Source organism: Salvelinus fontinalis, chromosome 1, assembly GCF_029448725.1.
Source record: "Salvelinus fontinalis isolate EN_2023a chromosome 1, ASM2944872v1, whole genome shotgun sequence".
Taxonomy (NCBI): Eukaryota; Metazoa; Chordata; class Actinopteri; order Salmoniformes; family Salmonidae; genus Salvelinus; species Salvelinus fontinalis.
Genome location: NC_074665.1, coordinates 53,339,395 through 53,361,705, shown reverse-complemented (window position 1 = coordinate 53,361,705; position 22,311 = coordinate 53,339,395). Strand labels below are relative to the sequence as shown.

Here is a 22,311-nt window from a genome sequence, read left to right as displayed (position 1 = left end):
GGAATTGAATACCCCTGGGCATAGCTAGCACATCAACTAGGCTACATGACAACATGGAACATACACAACCTGAAACATGAAATGTGATATAATTGGTGAAATGATTGGACAGGAATTGGTACTGTGGGATGAACCTGTTTGGATAAACCCATTATATGCAATCTATAGATGAGGTCATCTATTTTCTTTGGTTGCTATCATGAGTAGTCTGAGCTCTGAATCACAGCCTAGGCACGGTAGTGTATGTCATGCATACTATCAGTAGGTTAATTAGCCATGAAGCCATTGTGGAAAGAAGTTGTAAACGGGCACAAAGTGTGCTGTAGATGGCATGTTGCCCCCTATTCTGAAGTGCTAGCCTATGTGTCACTGGTTGTCAGAGGCTACTGTTGTGGCAGACGACCTGTGAAGTAGTGCCGACGCTGCCAGTTGAAAATCTGTCAAAACAATTGGGAGCTACAGTAACACACAGGCTGACTGTTCATCTGGCCCCGTCTGCACTTCTTCCCTGACAGACCATTGAAGGCCCTGGGTTTCTGCTGCCCTGAGATCAATTAGACTCCTATTTATGCAGGCTCATAGCCAGTCATTAGTTAATTCAATTGATTTGGTGTTACCGTAAGGGGAAATTCAATCAAATTTGGTTTTCTCGTAAAAGTGTCTCCTGACTCTGTCAATTGGAGATCTGGACAAACAGGCGAGAGAAAAAAGGAGAGGACTGGAGAAAATAAAGGAAAGTGGTAGGTCTAGATGCTATGTGCCAGGCGAATTAATTTAATTACAATTATATATATTTTTTTGCATACGTAACTCAATGCGGTAATGAGAATATTGTTGGAGTTTATCTTATGAATGTTTAGTGTAGGCCTACTGATCTGCACCTACATGTACCTAGATTGCTGACGCTAATTTACAACAATGGTACTCTGTAGATCAGTTGGTAGGACATGGGGCTTGCAAGTCCAGGACTATGGGTTCAATTCCCGGGCGCCACCCATAAGTAAAAATGTATGCTTGCATGACTAAGTTGCTTTGGATAAAAGGGTGTGCTAAATTGCATATCTATATCATATCAACAACGTTATAGATATAAGTTGATTAAATAGACCCTTTTTATGTGGACATTTTCTGTAAGGGGGAAATGAGCACTTTCATGAATTTTGTGTCTTGATTATTTTTCAAAGTTCTCCACCCTTCCAAATATATATAGAGCAACTCTTTTTGTATCCATTTCCTTCCTAATGTGTTGTGTGTGTGTTGTAAATGATGTGAGTGCAGTTCTGACTGTGCAGGCCGGCCGGCTGGCAGGCACACCCACAATAATGGACTGCTGTGAGAAGTGGTTGTGGTCGTGTCTCTCACATTCCTGTCTGAGGTCTCTCTCCCTCCCTCTCTATTACTCTCTGGCAAGCTCCTAACAACACAGTTTGTCCTCCCACTCCCTCTCTTCCTACTCCCACTTTCTCTTAGTTACTTTCTAAAACACACACGTGTGTGTGTGTGTGTGTGATATATATATATATATATATCAACACAACATTCACATTTTTATTTGTCACATATACTTGTTTAGCAGATGTTATTGCGGGTGTAGCGAAATGCTTGTGCTTCTAGTTCCAGCAGTGCAGCAATATCTTCTAAGTAATATATAACAATTTCACAACAACTTAATACGCACACATCTAAAGTAAAGGAATTAAGAATATATAAATATATGGACGAGCAATGTCAGAGCGGCATAGACTAAGATACAGTAGATGGTATAGAATACTATATATACATATGAGATGAGTAATGCAAGATATGTAAACATTATTAAAGTGACTAGTGTTCCATTTATTATAGTGGCCAATGATATCAAGTCTGTATATAGGTAGCAGCGTCTCTTTGCTAGTGATGGCTATTTAACAGTCTGGCCTTGAGATAAAGTTGTTTTTCAGTCTCTCGGTCCCAGCTTTGATGCAACTGTACTGACCTCGACTTCTGGATGGTAGGGGGGTGAACAGGCAGTGGCTCGGGTGGTTGTTGTTCTTGATGATCTTTTTGGCCTTCCTGTGACATCGGGTGCTATAGGTGTCAATGGGGGGCAGGTAGTTTGCCCCTGGTGATGCGTTGTGCAGACCATACCACCCTCTGGAGAGCCCTGCGGTTGTGCCGTACCAGATGGTGATACAGCCCGACAGGATGCTCTCAATTGTGCATCTATAAAAGTTTGAGGGTTTTCGGTGACAAGCCAAATTTCTTCTGCCTCCTGAGGTTGAAGAGGCGCTGTTGCGCCGCCTTCACCACACTTTCTTTGTGGGTGGACCATTTCAGTTCGTCAGTGATTATGGACACAGGAACTTAACTTTCCACCTTCTCCACTGCTGTCCCGTCGATGTGGATAGGGGGTGCTCCCTCTGCTGTTTTCCTGAAGTCCACGATCATTTTGTTTTGTTGAGTATTTTCCTGACACCACACTCCCAGAGCCCTCACCCCCTCCCTGTAGGCTGCATCGTCGTTGTTGGTAATCAAGCCTACTATTGTAGTGTCGTCTGCAAACTTGATGATTTGAGTTGGAGGCGTGCATGGCCATACAGTCATGGGTGAACAGGGAGTACAGGAGGGGACTGAGCACGCACCCTTGTGTTGAGGATCAGCGAAGTGGAGGTGTTGTATCCTACCTTCACCACCTGGGGGGCGGCCCATCAGGAAGTCCAGGACCCAATTGCACAGGGCAGGGTTCAGACCCAGGGCATCAAGCTTAATGATGAACTTGGATGGTACATTGACTATAACTCAGCATTCAACAGCATTCTTACATGGGTATTCCTCTTATCCAGATGGGATAGGGCAGTGTGCAATGTGATGGCGATTTGCATCGTCTGTGGACCTATTGGGGCGGTAGGCCAATTGAAGTGGGTCTAGAGCAGGGGTGTCAAACATACGGCCCGCGGGCCGGAACCGGCCACCAAGGAGGTTCGATCAGGCCCGCAGGATAATTTGAAAGTGGAAAAAATGCATAAAAGACATGGAATTAATATTTTTAATTCGCTGCAATTCATGGATTATCCGCTAAGGGGCGCACTCTTTCCATCAGAGTAGAAGACAAGCCGCATCACTGAGACAGACTGAAAACAGCAGACGGTATCAATGCGCCATCTGCTGCTTGTTACGACGTTGTTAATACCTTGGTCTCTACCTCTCCGCTACACCCTCATTAGCCAAAATGTCGTTATCCAAACGGAGAAAAGTAGATAAGGAGTGTAGAATTTTCAAAGAAAAATGGACCACGTCCTATTTATTTACAGAGATGCACGGAAAACCTTCGTGCTTGGTGTGTTTGCAACAAGTTTCGGTATTGAAGGAATATAATATTCGACGCCACTACGAGACTCATCACAGCGAAAAATATGACGGCTTGCAAGGACAACTGAGAAGAGATAAGATTAACGAATTGCTGGCGGGTCTGAGGAAACAGCAGTCAACTTTCATCCAGAGCCGAGAAGTCAGTGAAGCAGCGGTAAAAGCCAGCTACCTAATTGCTAGCGAAATAGCATTAGCATCGAAGCCGTATTCCGACGGTGACTTTGTTGCAATGCATATTTGTGAATGATAAAAGTAAATTGCACATTTGTCTAAGGAAATATGAGGTGTTTCATGAAATGTTTTGTAAAAGGATAGTTCATTAAATTTCAATATTTTCCTAATGTTCTTGTGCTTCTTTACACCAAAACAAAGGAAAGACATGATATTTTGGTTATTTATAGCAGAGTATGGTATAATTTTAATGGTCCGGCCCACTTGACATCTCCCTAGGCCGTATGTGGCCCACGATGCGAAATGAGTTTGACACCCCTGGTCTAGAGTGACAGGTAAGGTGGAGGTGATTTGATCCTTGACAAGTCTCTCAAAGCACTTGATGACAGAAGTGCGTGCCACTAGTAGTCATTTAGTTAATTTAGTTCACATGTCAATATTATTCTCCAAAGCTACCCGGAACATATCCCAGTCCGCGTGACCAAAACAATCTTGAAGCGTGGATTCCGATTGGTCAGACCAGTGTTGAATAGTCCTTAGCACGGGTACCGACCTGTTTTAGTTTCTACCTATAGGAAGGGAAGAGCAAAATGGAGTCGTGGTCAGATTTGCCGAAAGGAGGGCGGGTGAGGGCCTTGTATGCATCCTGGAAGTTGGAATAACAATGGTCAAGTATTTTTCCAGCGCGAGTGCTACAGTCGATATGCTGATAGAATTTAGGAAGCCTTTTCCTCATTTGCTTTGTTAAAATCCCCCGCTACAATAAATGCAGCCTCAGGATATGTGATTTCCAGTTTGCATAAAGTCCAAGTTCCTTGAGGGCCGTTGTGGTATCGGCTTGAGGGGAGATATACACGGCTGTGACAATAACCGAAGAGAATTCTCTTGGGAGATAATACGGTCGGCATTTAATTGAAGCATTCTAGGTCGGGTGAACAAAAAGACTTGAGTTTCTGAATGTTAGCACAATCACACAATGAGTCGTTAATCTTGAGACATACACCCCGCCCTTTTTCTTCCCGGAGAGATGTTTATTCCTGTCGGGGCGATGTAATGAGAATCCAGCTGGCTGGACCGACTCTGACAGTATATCCCGAGAGAACCATTTCCGTGAAACAGAGTATGTTACAATCCCTGATGTCTCTCTGGAAAGAAACCCTTACCCTGATCTCATCAACCTTGTTACCTGGGCCTGAAATATTAACAAGTAATATGCTCGGAAGCGGTGGGTGGTGTGCCAGCGGTGGGTGGTGTGCTTGAGTCTAACTAGAAGACTGCTCCGACTTCCTCTTCTCCGCCGGCGTTTTTTTTGGGTCGGCCTCTGGAATCAGTTCAATTGCCCTGGGTGGCGCGAACAAAGGATCCACTTCGGGAAAGTCATATTCTTTGTTGTAATGCTGGTGTGTTACTTCCGCTCTGATACGCAATAGCTCTTCCTGGCTGTGTGTAATAACACATACAATATAAGAAATAATACCAAAAAATAAATTAAAATACTGCCAGGTATTACTAGAAGCAAAGCAGCCCTCTCTGTCGGTGCCATCTTTTTGCTCACTCACACTGATTACCCTTTTGAGTGTAGAACAATAGTTAGTCGGAGTAATGTTGTTGTGTAATGTGCCAGAGACTGCTGCAAGGGTATTTCAGAAATCTGAACAAAAATGATGAGGCTGGTAGTAGCACTGGAAATGTTCTAATTTTATCTTCCCCCACACTTGTTATAATGCTGTTCTTTTTCAAATGGTGGTTTTGTTTCAGTACTGTAGTAGTAAATCTACCCTGGTGCCTATGTGGTTTTGGCAAGGAATAGCCTACAAATGATTGGGATGGTAAACGCAAAGATGGTAAACGCAATTTCCACCATAACTAATATACAGATACACTGAGTGTCCAAACATTAGGAACACCTGCTCTTTCTATGGCAGACTGACCAGGTGAATCCAGGTGAAAGCTATGATCCCTTTATTGATGTCACTTATTAAATCCACTCCTGTCAGTGTAGATGAAGGGGAAGATACCGGTTAAATAAGGATTTTAAGCCTTGAGACATGCATGTGTGCTATTCAGAGGGTGAATGGGCAAGATAACAGATTGAAGCGCCTTTGAACGGGGTATGGTAGTAGATTCCAGGAGCACCGGTTTGAGTGTGTCAAAAACTGCAACGCTGCTGGGTTTCCCGTGTGTTTCAAGTATTGTCCACCACCCAAAAGACATCCAGCCAACTTGACACAACTGTGAGACGTGTTGGAGTCAACATAGGCCAGCATCCCTTGTAGAGTCCATGCCACAACGAATTGAGGCTGCTCTGAGGACAAAAGGGGTGGAACTCATTATTAGAAAGGTGTTCCTAATGTTTTGTAAACTATACATTGAGTTTATGTAGTGTGTGTGGCTTGTGTTTTTCACTGCCCACTAATTTCCCCCACTCTTTTTCTGCAGGTGTGGTAGAGGGGGACCTGGCTGCAGTAGAGGCCTATAAATCATCAGCGGGGGACATCGCCAGGCAGCTGACGTCCGACGAGGTGCGCCTTCTCAACCGGCCCTCGGCCTTTGACGACGGCTTCACCCTGGTCCACCTAGCCATCCGCTTCCAGAGGAAGGACATGCTGGCCGTGCTCCTCACTGAGGTCAGGACGACATGCAGGCCCTGCCAATGTATTAGCTGCAATGGTACAGGTCAAAGACTTTAGTCATTCAGCTGTACCAGTTAGTGTAAATTAAATGTGCTGGTAAATAGTCACTCCATCTCCAGGTTGAGTTAGTTTCTACTTGTCAATGTTTTGAAGATCCGGCTGATGAATAGCTGTGTTCACCTCTATCTACCGGGAGAGGACACAGTGGATGGGATGTGTTGTATTGAGCTGTGGTGTGTGTGGCAGATCAATGGGTGTGTAAACATGATCCCAGATTATCCCACTGCTGACTGGAAGCTCTTATCCCTGTGTGTGTGAGAGTGTGAGTGAGAGAACCCTGGAAGGACTGGCAGGATTTTGTCCACTAAGGAAGGACCGGGCAGGGTCTACCTGGGGCCAGTTCAGAAGGGTGCAGTGTTACCGAACATTCAGAGAGATATAGATTGTGTTAAACAGATATTATTGAACAGGGAATCGAGTCAGGGATTCTACTCATTACATTTCTCCCTGGAACGCTCTGAATGTTTCACCTGGCTTTCATGCTCCCTAGGTTATATTTGCAGTAGGAGACATTTTATCATTCCTGTGTCACATTCTCTGTCTGTGTCTAGGTGTCCCAGCAGGCAGCTAAGTGTATCCCAGCCATGGTGTGCCCTGAGCTGACGGAGCAGATACGTCGTGAGGTGGCTGCCTCCCTACACCAGCGCAAGGGAGACTTCACCTGCTACTTCCTCACTGACTTGGTCACCTTCACCCTGCCAGCAGGTCAGCCTCCCACTGACCTATTATATACTAGTGCAGTAGTTTTATTTATCCTAGTTACTGTGTATAGTTGTGGCGTCCTGTTTTTCTGCTCTTCTACACTAAAGCTTCATGTCTTAGGCCTGTATGATGGTAGAATGCATGCTTTGTGTTAGGGAATTGTATGGTTGTTTCCAACTACTCTTGAGAAAAATAATTTCCCTGGCACCATTTTACGGTATTGTCGGATCAACAGGCCAACTGTGTTTATTTCCCAAATCAGGGCTCCAGAATGTGACGATTTGGTCGCGTTTTGCCACTCTTTGACTTGGCTGTGCGAGTAAAATATTGAATTGCTTGGAACTGTGCGAGCTGGAAATTCTAGCTGGTCACTTCAGTCAACATTTTCTGTTTTTGGGGAGGCTACAAGTATGATTTGGTGAAACACAAGGCTCCAGACTACAACAATTTAGTCACATTTTGCAACCCTTTGACTTGACTGTGCGAGTGAAAATTAATTGGATGCATCGATGTGTGCTGCACATTCAACATGGTCACCTCACTCCAATTATACATTTTTTTTAGGAGGATAAAACCATGATTTGGTCAAACAGTGTGCATTATCCTCATTATCATCCTTATCCTTCCTGTAATGAAAGTGTCTGCCCTGTGCCTGTTTCGCTGGCGGAAGCCACTGTCACTCCCTCTCCCCCCCGGATCCTCCGAGTAGGTTAAAGAATAGGATAGTGCTGATTGGGCTATTTTTCAGTAAAAAAAATTAAAAGTAATTGACCAACGTTGGTTCAATTATTTGAATTCCATTTAGTAAATTTTTTCCCCTGTGAGCTCAATGTGCACATTGCTCAGTTTCTCTATTGATAAATCAGATCAAGCGCGAATTCTGCGATATACTAGGGAGTTGTAGTTTCCAACAGGCCAATTTAGTGCAGAAAAAGTTGTAATTAACTACAATGACCATAATCCATTGGGTGTCTACTTGTCCAGTCTGTTTCTTTTATACCTGCTGCGAATCCGCAATCGAAGGATGGAGAGCAGTTGCTTCGTGAGGTATCTCTACCTGAAAATACATAATCTAAGTGATTTTGATAGTTGGTATTCAGCAGTCATAAAATAATGCCTTATTTACTTGGAAGAACTACTAAAATAGTGATTTTGAAGTAATGTGAATAAATGAGGATTAATGGGACTTATTATTTTATTATGTGTTAAAGTATTCAACACACAATGCATAGTGCATTAAATGTAAAAATAAATAATCAAAATACATTTTTTGTTGATATTTTTTATAATCGAACCGACCTCAAAAAGCACTAATAGCTCAGCACTACTAAAGGAAGAGAAAAATGTGTTATGATTGAAACATTTCAAAATGCAATAGCAGAAGAAAAAAAATCTGAAAGCAACTCGTGACAATTTTTGTGGAGAAGAGGGTCTCATCTTTTGGGGGGTATTGCATGTATTTCTTAACTCTTGATATTGAGTGTTTTAGCATCATTTTAAAACCAAAATAACTGCGCAGGTCGGCCATTGAGGTCAGTCATTTGAGGCCAATAGATGTCATTGAGTAGTATGCTGCAAAGTTTTTGAGACATAATATTTACTGTTTGAGTAATCAGTTACACTTACAACAGGCAGCCTATTAAAGTAACGATGGACTGTCATTTCTCTTCTTATTTGAGGTGTTCTTGCCATAATATGGACTTGGTCTTTTACCAAATAGGGCTATCTTCTGTATACCACCCATACTTTGTCACACACAACTGATTGGCTCAAAGGCATTAAGAAGGAAAGAAATTCCACAAATTAACTTTTAACAAGACACATCTGTTAATTGCATTCCAGGTGACTGGTTGAGAGAATGCCAAGAGTGTGCAACGCTGCCATCAAGGCAAAGGATGGCTACTTTGAAAAATCTCATATAAAATATATTTTGATTTGTTTAACACTTTTTTTGTTACTGCATGATTCCATATTTGTTATTTCGTACTTGTGATGTAGAAAATAGTACAAATAAAGAAAAACCCTTGAATGAGTAGGTGTGTCCAAACCTTTTGTCTGGTACTGTATCTTCAATCACATGATCTCAGTAAAACTGTGTATGACTTTAAGGCTCCCAAGTGGCAAAGCGGTCTAAGTCACTGTATGTCAGTGCTAGAAGCATCACTACAGACCCTGGTTTGATTCCAGGCTCTATCACAACCGGCCGTGATTGGAATTCCCATAGGGCGGCACACAATTGGCCCAGCGTTGTCCAGGTTAGGGTTTGGCCGGGGTAGGCCGTCATTGTAAATATTAATTTGTTCTTAACTGACTTGCCTAGTTAAATTAAAAAAAATAGATTGCTCCTTTTTTCTATTGTGTGACGCCGCTGCAAAACTTTGGTGTGACCAAATCATATGCTGGTGGGGAAAAGTTAGTCTGGAGCCCTGAAAAGCAAAGTAGTATTTTCATATGTACAAAGTTTTTGGTAGGGTACGCAAGGTTGAAAGTACAGCTATTTTAGTTGAATTCCTACTTGAGAAATGGGCTACATTGTGGTTAAAGACGAGAGCTGCAGGGCTGGTAAGCAGTGATGACTGGTATGCAGTATTTGGGGAGCATGCAGATGCATTGGCTGTTTTGTTCTGTTGCACAACGTCAATGCACTCATTTACTGTGCTGAAGAATAGCCACTACTATTGTCAAGGGCTCCAAGCGCACACACAGTAGCCCTATAGCTTTATTGTGGAAAGAAAAATACACACAAACAAAACATGGTTTGACATTGGATAGAAAACACTGTCAAATGTGGTGTGTGTGTAGTTTGCAGAGTTGTCAGTTTGTAGAGTTACAGTCAAATTAAATGGTATTTGTCACATGCGCCGAATACAACAGTAGACCTTACAGTGAAATGCTTACTTACAAGCCCTTAACCAACAATGCAGTTTTAAGAAAAACTATTTACTAAATAAACTTTTGGCTGGAGTATTTGGCACTTTTTAGGGCCTTCCTCTGACACCACCTAGTATTGGCCCCAGTGAAGAAGCTTGGCCCCAGTGACGTACTGGCCTGTACGCACTACCCTCTGTAATGCCTTGCGGTCGGAGGCCTAGCAGTTGCCTTACTAGGCAGTGAGGCAACCAGTCAAGATGCTCTCGATGGTGCAGCTGTAGAAGTTTTTCAGGATCTGAGGACCCATGCCAAATCTTTTCAGTCTCCTGAGGGGAAAAAGGTTTTGCTCGACTGTCTTGGTGTTTGGACCATGAAAGTTCATTGGTGATGTGGACACCAAGGAACTTGAAGCTCTCAAACTGCTCTACTACAGCCCTGTCGATGAGAATGGGGGCATGCTCAGCCCTCCTTTTCCTGTTGTCCACGATCATCTCCTTTGTCTTGCTCACGTTGAGGGAGAGGTTGTTATCCTAGCACCACACTGCCAGGTCTCTGACCTCCCTATAGGCTGTCTCATCATGTCGGTGATCAGGCCTTCCACTGTTGTCATCTGCAAACTTAATGATGGTGTTGGAGTTGTGCTTGGCCATGCAGTCATGGGTGAACAGGGAGTAGAGGGGACATAGCACGCACCCCTGAGGGGCCCCCGTGTTGAGGATCAGCAAGGCAGATGTGTTGTTACCTACCCTTACCACCTGGGGGCGGCCCGTCAGGATGTCCAGGATCCAGTTGCAGAGGGAGATGTTTAGTCCCAGGGTCCTTAGCTTAGTGATGAGCTTTGAAGGCACTATGTTATTGAATGTTGCGCTGTAGTCTATGAACAGCATTCTCACATATGTGTTCCTTTTGTCCAGGTGGGAAAGGGCAGTGTGGAGGGCAATAGAGATTACATTACATTTGTGGATCTGTTGGTGCGGTATACAAATTGGAGTGGGTCCAGGGTTTCTGGGATAATGGTGTTGATGTGATTCATGACCAACCTTTCAACGCACTTCATGGCTACAGAAGTGAGTGCTACGGGTCGGTATTCATTTAGGCAGGTTACCTTGGTGTGCCTGAGCACAGGGACTATGTTGGTCTGCTTGAAACATGTTGGTATTACAGACTCTGTCAGGGACAGATTAAAAATGTCAGTGAAGACACTTGCCAGTTGGTCAGCGCATGCTCAGTGTACACGTCCTGGTAATCCTTCTGGCCCTGCGGCCTTGTGAATGTTGACCTGTTTAAAGGTCTTACTCACGTCGGCTGCGGCGAGCGTGATCACACAGTGGTCCGGAACAGCTGGTGCTCTCATGCTTGCCTTGATGAGCGCATAGAAGTCATTTAGCTCCTCGGGTAGACTCCTATCACTGGGGAGCTCGTGGCTGTGCTTCCTTTGTGGTCTGTAATAGTTTGCAAGCCCTGCCACATCTGATGAGCTTCGGAGCCGTTGTAGTAGGATTCAATCTTAGTCCTGTATTGACACTTTTCCTGTTTGATGGTTCGTAGCTTATTATCTGCGTCATCTGACCACTTCCGTATTGAGTGAGTCACTGGTAATTCCTGCTTTAGTTTTTGCTTGTAAGCAGGAATCGGGAGGATAGTTATGGTAAGATTTGCCAAATGGAGGACAAGGGAGAGCTTTGTATGCATCTCTGTGAATGGAGTAAAGGTGGTCTAAAGTTTTATTTATTTTTTGGTTGCAAATGTAACATGCTGGTAGAAATGAGGTAAAAAGGTTTTGTTTCCCTGCATTTAAGTCCCCGACCACTAAGAGCGCCGCCTCTGGATGAGCATTCTTTTTAATTTTGCTTATGGCCTTATACAGCTCGTATCGGTTTGTGGTGGTAAGCGGCTACAAAAAATATATTGGTAAATAGTGTGGTTACAGCTTATCATGAGATACTCTACCTCAGGCGAGCAATACCTCGAGACTTCATTAATATTAGATTTCGGTGCACCAGCTGTTATTGACAAATACACATACCGCCACCGATTGTCTTGCCGATGCACGGAAAATCCAGTCAGCTATATGTTATCCATGTCGTCGTTCAACAGGACATAAGATATTAGCGTTTTTTTTTTAATGTCCCGTTGGTAGGATAGTCTTGATCGGCGCTCATCCAGTTTATTTTTTCCAATGATTGCACGTTGGCTAATAGGACTGATGGTAGAGGCGGGTTGCACACTCACCGTCAGATTCTTAGGCACCCCGACCTACGTCTCTTCTTCATGTGAATGACAGGGATTTAATGAAGCCTTGTCCGGTTTCTGAAGTAAATCCTTCGCGTCCAACTCGTTTTAAAGAAAAAATCTTTGTCCAGTACGAGGTGAGTAATCTCTGTTCTGATATCCAGAAGCTCTTTTCGGTCATAAGAGATGGTGGCAGAAACATTATGTACAAAATGAGTTACAAATAACGCAGAAACACGAGCACAGTTGGTTAGGAGCCCGTAAAACGGCAGCCACCTCATCCGGTGCCTGTAAAACGGCAGCTTTGACTCCTGCAACCTCAGGGTATTAACCTGTCTAGGATCAGCGTGGCGCTAGCGGCACCCCCCCCCCCCCCCCCACTGAAAAACCAGTGCCGCGAAATTAAAAAAATATATATTTTTAAAATATTTAACTTTCACACATTAAAGTCCAATACAGCTAATGAAAGACACAGATCTTGTGAATCCAGTCAACATTTCCGATTTTTAAAATGTTTTACAGGGAAGACACAATATGTAAAGATGTACATCTATTACCTAAAAACACATTAGCATAATCCACCATCTTTTATTTGTCCACCAACACCAGTAGCCATCACCAATTCGGCTAAACTAAGATATTTATAGCCCCTAACCAACAAAAAAACTCATTAGATGACAGTCTGATAACATATTTATGGTATGGGATAGGTTTTGTTAGAAAAAAGTGCATATTTCAGGTAGACTTCATAGTTTACAATTGCACCCACCATCACAAATGGACTAGAATAATTACAATGAGCAACGTGTTTACCTAACTACTAATCATCAAACATTTCGTAAAAATACACAGCATACACGAATCGAAAGACACAGATCCTGTGAATACAGACAATATTTCAGATTTTCTAAGTGTCTTACAGCGAAAACACAATAAATCGTTATATTAGCTTAGCACATAGCAATTAGCAGCCCAGCATTGATTCTAGCCAAAGTGAGCGATAAAAGTCAACATCGCCAAAAGATATTAATTTTTTCACTAACCTTCTCAGAATTCTTCCGATGACACTCCTGTAACATCACATTACAACATGCATATACAGTTTGATCGAAAATGTTTATATTTAGCCACCAAAATCATGGTTAGACAATGTGAAATGTAACTCAGCTGGTCAGAATTTGTCCTTGCGCCACTTAGACAGTGATCTACTCTTATACATAAATACTCATAAACGTGACTAAAAAATATAGGGTGGACAGGGATTGATAGACAATTTAATTCTTAATACAATTGCGTTATTACATTTTTTAATTTATCCTTACTTTTCAATACAGTTTGCGCCAAGCGAAGCTACGTCAAAAAACATGGCGTCCTAAGCCACTAAAATGTTGACAGAAACACGATTTATCATAATAAAAATGTCCTACCTTGAGCTGTTCTTCCATCAGTATCTTGGGCAAAGGATCCTTTCTTGGGAGAAATCGTCTTTTGGTGGAAAGCTGTCCTCTTGCCATGTGGAAATGTCAACTGCGTTCGGGATGAACTGAAAAGCGTGCCCAACTTTTCACATCGTTGCAAAAATAAATGTCCCAAAATCGCACTAAACGGATATAAATTGCTATAAAACGCTTTAAATTAACTACTTTATGATGTTTGTAACTCCTATAACGAGTGAAAAGATGACCGGAGAAATATAACAGGCTAAACTAACGCTTGGAACAGGAGAGGGTCGGTGTCTTCCACGCGCGTTACGCAGCAAGAAAAGACTTGCTAGCTAAAGGTTTTTTTCATTTGTAGGGCCTGTGAACGAGCAATCGACCCCGTTGGAATCGTCATCACGTAAAGGCATCCAGGGGAAGACGTAAGAAGTGTCCGTATAGTCATAGCAACGACAGTGCCCTTTTAACTGACTTCAGAAAAGTGGCCAACATTTCTCAAATCTGACTCCATGTCAGGGAAATTGCTGTAGAATGGGCTCTGTTCCACTTAGAGACAAAATTTCAACTCCTATAGAAACTATAGACTGTTTTCTATCCAATAATAATAATAATATGCATATTGTACGATCAAGGATTTTGTGGGAAGCCGTTTAAAAAATTAGCCACATTAGCATAAATAGTCTAAACAGCGCCCCCATCCCCAACACCCTAATCACTTCAGCCTGGCTTGGTTTTTAACGCGTGTGCAGATCAAGAGGTTAAGACAGATTCACTTTCTTCTCCAAGCCCTAAACTTAATTTCACTGTTGTCAAATAAATACTTGCCCTCTAACTTGTCCTTTTTGAAGTTCTTTGATGATGAACTGTATCAAGTCTCCCTTGTGTTGTGTAACTAAATCAATTGAATGCCACCCTAAGTATGTTTTTGTCTGCAGATATCGAGGACTTGCCCCCAACAGTTCAGGAGAAACTGTTTGACGAAGTGCTAGACCGAGATGTACAGAAAGGTGAAATATTGACTTATTTCAGTTACTTAAAATACCACTATTTTACTGAATTGTGTGTGAGTGAGAGACCGTTGTCATAGTCAACACTGGGTGGCATCTGTATAGTTGCCCATCTCCTCTACTAAATTAGAAGGCTGCTGTATAGTGTTGTATTACGGGTCTGTTCACTGCTTGCCAACAGTGTGCATTCCCTGCTGGCCTTTCTGACATTTTGCCTGCCCTTATCGTGTGTGCTTGCATCTGTGCTAATTCAGTTTTAGGATTTCACTGATCCCTAAAGGGCTCTCCACAGGGATTTCATAGTCTTCGCAAACGGAGCTATGGAGGTCAGTTTGCATCGCGTTTAAAAAAATTCTGCTTCACAAAAGTACCTAGAACTACGTAGAGGGCAACGCAAACAAACCTCTGTCGGATCCATTGCGTAGACTGTAGAGCCCTTTAATGAATGACTGTATTTCCTCCAGTGCCTTTTGTAAATGACTTTACTTCCTCCACATGCCATCAATGGTGGTACTTTTCCACACTGATCGCTCACACTCTAGGGTGACTTGTGACCTGTTTAGCTCCTCAAAGTTTGCAGTGCACCAAGGGTACCAAGCCAGTGTATGGAAGACATGGTGACCAGTCACCCTAGCCACCCTCCTGTCTTTCTCTCTACTATGATGAAACTGCAAGTGCAGGTGTATCACTTTTCATCACACTCGATCCCCTCTCTGAAATATGATCACGATGGGGTCCTTTCCAGTGCCACCACCTGTCAAGTAGAATCAAGGTGGCCCCTTCATCCATCCGCACCTTGTCTTTGTACATAGTGCAAGCCCAGCATTACAATGGTGTCCTTGCCATCACTGTTAGTGATTGGAAGTTCGGCTATTTTTACTGACTTGGATCTTTTTAATTAACTCATTCAGTAAAAATAATTACTCTTTCAACTAATTTCTTTAATTTCAGTCAGCAATGCCCAAAGCACACAAGACCCCCTACCGGCAAACAATGAACTGTAAACTCGAAAGAGTCATGGTTCTACAATCCTTTCGTTCACATGTCGTTCACCATAAGGGGCTTATGGAGCTTTCATATGTGACCGAGACTTTTAAAAGTGTGCTTCAAATAAAGTGTACATTTGTTGATTGCTATGTATACAAATAACATACATTTGAAAGGAAATCTAGTTGTTGCCGCAACCGGACAAGATTGTCAAGCAATGCATTGGTTGGAATACAATGCTTGACTGCCGTGAGCGTGATAAGCACAATATTGTTCTTACTGCAGCACCCCAAATGATTCGTTCTCAAGTTTTTAGAGCAGAAACAGTGTATGTTTTTGTTCTACAAAGCTGTGTTCATAACATTCAATAATCAATCCGTTGCATTTCTTCTTGCATCATGCGATCAATTAGGAGTTCTGAACATGTATTTTTGTTTTCTATTCTGTTATTGCTGCCTGCAGCGTGATCTATTTTAGAGTTATTGGTCGGAGCACGTCTCTGGAGCCACTGAGCCAGAGAAGCGCCTCTTAATCCTTATGTAGTAATCCCAGCCAGCGGTTTAAACGAACAACAAAATGAACAGAAAACGAATGACTCTCAAGTCAGTAAAAAGAGTCGTTCAAAAAGAAAGAATCGTTTGCAAACTGCACATCACTAATCACTGGACATCCCTATACTTTACAAGACTTGATGTTAGTTCTGGGCTGGAACAAAAGCCTGCACACCGTATAAAACCAAGGAGTGCTTCATTTTTTAAATGACCCCATTGCCCTTTAAAGCCTCACTTTCTCTCTCAGAGCTGGAGGAGGAATCTCCTATCATCAACTGGTCTATAGAGCTAGGCACGCGGTTGGACAGCAGGCTGTATGCCCTGTGGAACCGCACGGCTGGGGACTGCCTGTTAGACTCGGTATTGCAGGCCACCTGGGGCATCTATGACAAGGACTCTGTCCTCCGCAAGACCCTTCACGACACTCTGCACGACTGCTCCCACTGGTGAGACCTGGGTCTGGGGTGTGTAACTTTGGGGATAGGATGAGAAGGCTGTGTTTGTTTGTGCAAACCAATTATTTAATTGTGGAAGAAGGAAAACCTGTTCTCATTGCAAAAGGGTTTACAGCATTTGAGTAACACTCACTTGACCTTTTCCACAGGGAGTTGATATAGGGTAACTGACGTGTGTATGTGTTCTGTCTGTCTAGGTTCTACACGCGCTGGAAGGAGTGGGAGTCGTGGTATTCCCAAAGCTTTGGCTTGCACTTCTCACTCAGAGAGGAACAGTGGCAGGAAGACTGGGCTTTCATCCTCTCACTGGCCAGCCAGGTACTCACTCACTCACTCATTTCCTTATGCATACAAACATAAAGCTTTAAGCTTTTTAGGTGGAAGGACTTGGGATCATCAGTGTACAGATGTAGGATCTTAATTTGATCACACTTGTTTTTTTTGCACTGCAGAAAATACAGATGAGCTTTGTGATTTACATAAATTCTCAAAACTGAACTTTTTATGTAGCCTGCTTTTGGCCAGCTAATAGCCAAACAACCGATCAAGCAAAATTGACTAAACGTTCAAATCCTGTTGCTGCAGGATTATTTGGCTGGGACAATATAGGTGAAATTAAGATCCTACATCTGTACTGTAATATGCTAACATATAAAAAGCATTTACTGCCCATGAATTATGCAATGCCATACTGCTCTGACCATATAGGAACGCCCACAAAGTGTGTGACAGCCTCCATTATGTAATTTTCATGTGACAGTTGTGTAATCTCAACTGTTCCTCTACTATATCAATCACAATATGTAGAACCAACAGAGGCATTGACCTAAGGTTTTCATTTTTAACAATCAAATTAGTCTTGATAACATTTATTTATAGTATCAAGGCATGATTAGATATCCGGCTTACAGTATTGCTCGATGTACATCCAATCATTTTAGACTAACAACTGTTAGGATTTGAGCTATTACTTACAGTATATTTTGCAGCTATCCACCAAAAAGGTAGTTTGATGTGCCTCTTTCTTTGTGTTGTATCTCTCTATAGCCTGGAGCCAGCCTGGAGCAGACTCATATTTTTGTTCTTGCACACATTCTTCGTAGACCAATCATCGTCTATGGAGTGAAGTATTACAAAAGTTTCCGTGGTGAAACACTTGGGTACACCCGTTTTCAAGGTGAGATGTCTGCTTTCTTTGGCCTTAGTCTTAAATTGGGCTGATTTTAAAAGGCCTTTTTTCTCCCTGTGACGTAGTGGGCTCCTTAGTGGCGCAAGGCACTGCATCTCAGTGCTTGAGGCGTCACTACAGACACCCTGGTTAGATTCCAGACTGTATCACAACCGGCCGTGATTGGAAGTCCCATAGGGTGGCGCACAATTGGCCCAGTGTCGTCTGGGATTGGCTGGTGTAGGCCGTCATTGTAAATAAGAATTTGTTCTTAACTGACTTGCCTAGTTAAAGGTTAAATATATATATTTTTTAAATAAAATCCTGACAAGCAAAAGGCTCTCTAAAAATGCACAGTGTTGCAGATTTATCTCTTCTTGTCCAATTAGATTGACGACCCAGTCTGTGTCCATGGGTTGGACCATATCTGCTGGGTCAGACAAAGCCCTTCTGATTTGAATTTGCCCTAGCACAAGGATGATGCAAATTTGATTGGGTTTGCTGATATGCAGATTTGAGAGTTTTGCTCAAAAGTCGGTATTCAATCAATAGTGGATTTCCGGATAGCGCTTTCAGAAGTGTTTTGATTTACACAGCAGTGCGTCACAGTTGGAGGGAGTTGACACTTGATTTAGAAACTGTTAGTCTCGTGGCATAACCGTTAGCATTGCAGATAGAAATGTATTGTACAATGGCAAGAAAATGTATGTGAACCCTTTGGAATTACCTGGATTTCTGCATAAATTGGTCATAAAATTTGATCTGATCTTCATCTAAGTCAACAATAGACACAGTCTGCTTAAACTAATAACACACAGACAATTATATGTTTTCGTGTCTTAATTGAACACACTGTGTAAACATTCACTGTGCAGGGTGGGAAAAGTATGTGAACCCTTGGATTTAATAACTGGTTGACCCTCCTTTGGCAGCAATAACCTCAACCAAACGTTTTCTGTAGTTGCGGATCAAACCTGCACAAGGGTCAGGAGGAATTTTGGACCATTCCTCTTCACTGTTTCAGTTCAGCAATATTCTTGGGATGTCTGGTGTGAACCGCTCTCTTGAGCTCATGCCACAGCATCTCAATCGGGTTGAGGTCAGGACTGACTGGGCCACTCCAGAAGGAGTATTTTCTTCTGTTTAAGCCATTCTGTTGTTGATTTACTTCTGTGCTTTGGGTCGTTGTCCTGTTGCGTCACCCAACTTCTGTTGAGCTTCAATTGGTGGACAGAGCCTTACATTCTCCTGCAAAATGTATTGATAAACTTGGGAATTCATTTTCCCCGTCAATGATAGCAAGCTGTCCAGGCCTTGAGGCAGCAAAACAGCCAAAACCATGATGCTCCCGCCACCATACTTTACAGTTGGGATGAGGTTTTGATGTAGGTGTGCTGTGCCTTTTTTTTTCTCCACATAGTGTTGTGTGTTACTTCCAAGCAACTCAACTTTAGTTTCATCTGTCCACAGAATATTTAGCCAGTAGCACTTGTGAACATCCAGGTGCTCTTTTGCAAACTTCAGATGTGCAGAAATGTTTTTTTTAGACAGCAGTGGCTTCTTCCGTAGTGTTCTCCCATGAACACCATTCTTGTTTAGTGTTTTACGCATCGTAGACTCGTCAACAGAGATGTTAGAATGTTCCAAAGATTTCGTGATGTCTTTAGCTGACACTCTAGGATTCTTCTTAACCTCATTGAGCATTCTGCACTGTGCTCTTGCAGAGTGCTCTGTGCTCTCTGTGCTCTTGCAAAGATGTGCTCTTCATCTTTGCAGGATGGCTACTCCTAGGGAGAGTAGCAACAGTGCTGAACTTTCTACATTTATAGACAATTTGCCTTACCGTGGACAATTTGCCTTTCCAGCTTTATGCAAGTCAACTATTCTTAATCTTAGGTTTCTGGGATTTATTTTGTTCAAGGCAATGCTTCTTGTGAATAGCAAACTCAAATTTAGTTTGTTTTTATAGGGCAGGGCCGCTCTAACCAACATCTCCAATCTCGTCTCATTGATTGTCGTCTCATTGATTGGACTCCAGGTTAGCTGACTCCTGACTCCAATTAGCTTTTGGAGAAGTGATTAGCCTAGGGGTTCACATACTTTTTCCAAGCTACACAATGTTTAAATGCTGTATTCAATATAGACAATAAAAATACAATAATTTGTGTGTTATTAGTTCAAGCACACTATGTTTTGTCTATTGTTGTGACTTAGATGAAGATCAGATCAAATTTCATGACCGATTTATGCAGAAATCCAGGTAATTCCAAAGGGTTCACATACTTTTTCTTGCCACTGTATGACACGATTCCCTAATGTACATGACAGAAGAATGTGTTTTCCATAATATATCCTATTTATTTCTTAATGTTCTGCATGCTGCACCCCAGTGAACACAAGCCAGTGTAGCTGTAGTCTATTCGGGGTGTGAACATTAAAACTTTCAAATGTTTCAACGAAATGTGGATTCTTAACTTTAAGAAAAATCCTTAACTGAAAAACAACTAAGAGCATTGAAAGCACGAGGCTCAACTTCCCCACTGTTTTAGTGCCCTGGCTACCATGCTGTGAGCAGCATGAAGCAAACCTGTGCACATGTGTAGATACCATGTGTGACTGTGAGAGTTAAGTGTGAGACATTGCAAGGCAAGAAAATTTGCGAGATACAGCTTTTGATTGCCGATATAGGCCTAGTGCACGGTTCTGACTCTGCCTGGTGGCTGAGCTGCCTAAACTGTGCCCTCCCTTCTCTCTCCTTCCTTCGATAGCTTGCTAAGATGCAAGTGTTTGATTAGTTGCCATACTTCCGAGAACAGTGTCCTCTGTTCCAAAAATACGGAATCTTAAGAGTCGATTCCTAGCGGAATTGAATCTTGACACTCAGAAATTGGAGTCGACACCTGGAGTCTGTGTGTAAGGAGTCGAGGAATCAATTATTTTGGAGTCGACTCTCCACCACTACGTCATTGTTAACAGTTGTAAAAATGGCAGAGAAAGGCAAGCGACAGCGGCAAAGTCCTGTATGGCAATATTTTGAAAAGTTAAATGAGAAGGGAATGCAAACTTTGCGAGATGGAGTTGAGCTACAGTAATGGTAGTACAGGTGCAAATGTTTAACCATCTGGAAGGGGCGCACCGTGAGACCCAAACCATTGCTGGCAGCAGCGCAGCACATTGCCAATTCACATGGGTTAAAAAAGAATAATAATTGTTTTAATGGAAATCTATTTTAAAAAATGCAGCTTCAACATTAAGAATGTTTTTCCATTTGTCACATCCCTAGTTTGTAGTTGTCCACTACTGAGCCTAGATGCAAAGTCCCAGTGTGAAATGGCACAAGCCTGTCTGCATACTTCGCATAGCTCACATAATCGGTCTTCTCATTCTTATAGGAACTGTAGCCGCATCAAGAATCAGTCCAAGTAGATTACAATCTGTTTAGTAAAGGGAGGGGGGTTACAATTGTTCGTTGTGATTGTTCCAATGCTGATACAGCATGTGACTCTCTCTAAAACCAGTCGAAGAACAATTCTGCCAAAATAATCCCACCCCCTAACTTTGAAGCATTGCAGGAGCAAGGTTCACTGTACGTACTGTTAGTAGCCTATGTCTCTCGGCATATGTTAGCCATCATGGGAAGAGGGAGTGGTAGTTTAAAGCGGGTGTCCAATAAGGGCTGAGGGCGGGGTCCACCTCCGTGGGCCCTAGTAAAAACAGTCTGGCTTTAATTAGCCTGCAGATCCCGTGCAGCCATAAAGAAAGCTCTCTGTAACGATGGGCTGCCTGTGGTAATGTCATTCATTACAGAGGGACGATATAGGCTACTGTTTGTGTTGCCAAGGAAAGGAGAGGCTTATGAGCGTCCGTGGAGGGAGGGAAGGAGAAATCTCTGTTTTAAATTGGTCGCCAAGTGAACCCAGTAAACACACATGGCAGACTGTTGAACAGTGAGCGACAGTAACTGTTCTAGATGCTCAAAAAGTGGTTTGTGTTAAGGTCACAAGGTGAAGTGTCTCGTTCACTTGTAGAGGCTGTCTAGTGGTTTGAGGCTGATGGAGTAGTCTCAGGTAAAGTGTCCATTGTGTTTGGGAAACTGTTGGTAAGCAATATGTCAGCCTGTTTTGATATTTTGGTTTGTCATCTCTCTCTATTTCTCTTCCTCTTTCTTTCTGTCCCTCCCCATGTCCCTTTGACTCTTACTTCCTCCCTTGATTCCACCTCTCTCCATTTCTCACCCTCTTCCTCCTTCATTCTACATCCCAACTTCCCCTTCCCTATCTCTCTCCAGGTGTGTACTTGCCCCTGCTGTGGGAGCAGAGTTTCTGTTGGAAGAGTCCCATTGCTCTGGGCTACACTCGCGGCCACTTCTCTGCACTGGTGGCCATGGAGAATGACGGCTTCAACAATCGAGGCGCAGGCGCCAACCTCAACACAGACGATGACGTGACCATCACCTTCCTACCGCTGGTGGACAGTGAGAGAAAGTTGCTTCACATCCACTTCCTCTCAGCACAGGAGGTAGGAGGGAGCGCCCGCTGTGGTATCATGAATATTTATATGGACCCCTGACGGGTTGCTTTTCAAGGATTCTGTCTGAGTCTACTATTCATGCTGATTCAAGCTAATTTTGATATTCATGCTGATTATGTAGTTCTATTATACCATCTGCTAAGTGACTATAGTATGT

At 42.8% G+C, this 22,311-nt stretch overlaps 1 protein-coding gene across 1 annotated transcript in view; it reads left to right on the top strand.

The window, feature by feature from the left end:
- LOC129857620 (ubiquitin thioesterase Zranb1-like) overlaps positions 1 to 22,311 on the top strand; it is a 39,703-nt gene that overhangs the window by 15,695 nt on the left and 1,697 nt on the right. The window contains exons 3-9 of the mRNA XM_055926063.1: positions 5,959 to 6,146; positions 6,764 to 6,917; positions 14,392 to 14,463; positions 16,249 to 16,447; positions 16,654 to 16,774; positions 17,504 to 17,633; positions 21,913 to 22,142. Coding sequence (XP_055782038.1) covers positions 5,959 to 6,146; positions 6,764 to 6,917; positions 14,392 to 14,463; positions 16,249 to 16,447; positions 16,654 to 16,774; positions 17,504 to 17,633; positions 21,913 to 22,142 — 1,094 coding nt within the window. The remainder of the gene's footprint in view (positions 1 to 5,958; positions 6,147 to 6,763; positions 6,918 to 14,391; positions 14,464 to 16,248; positions 16,448 to 16,653; positions 16,775 to 17,503; positions 17,634 to 21,912; positions 22,143 to 22,311) is intronic.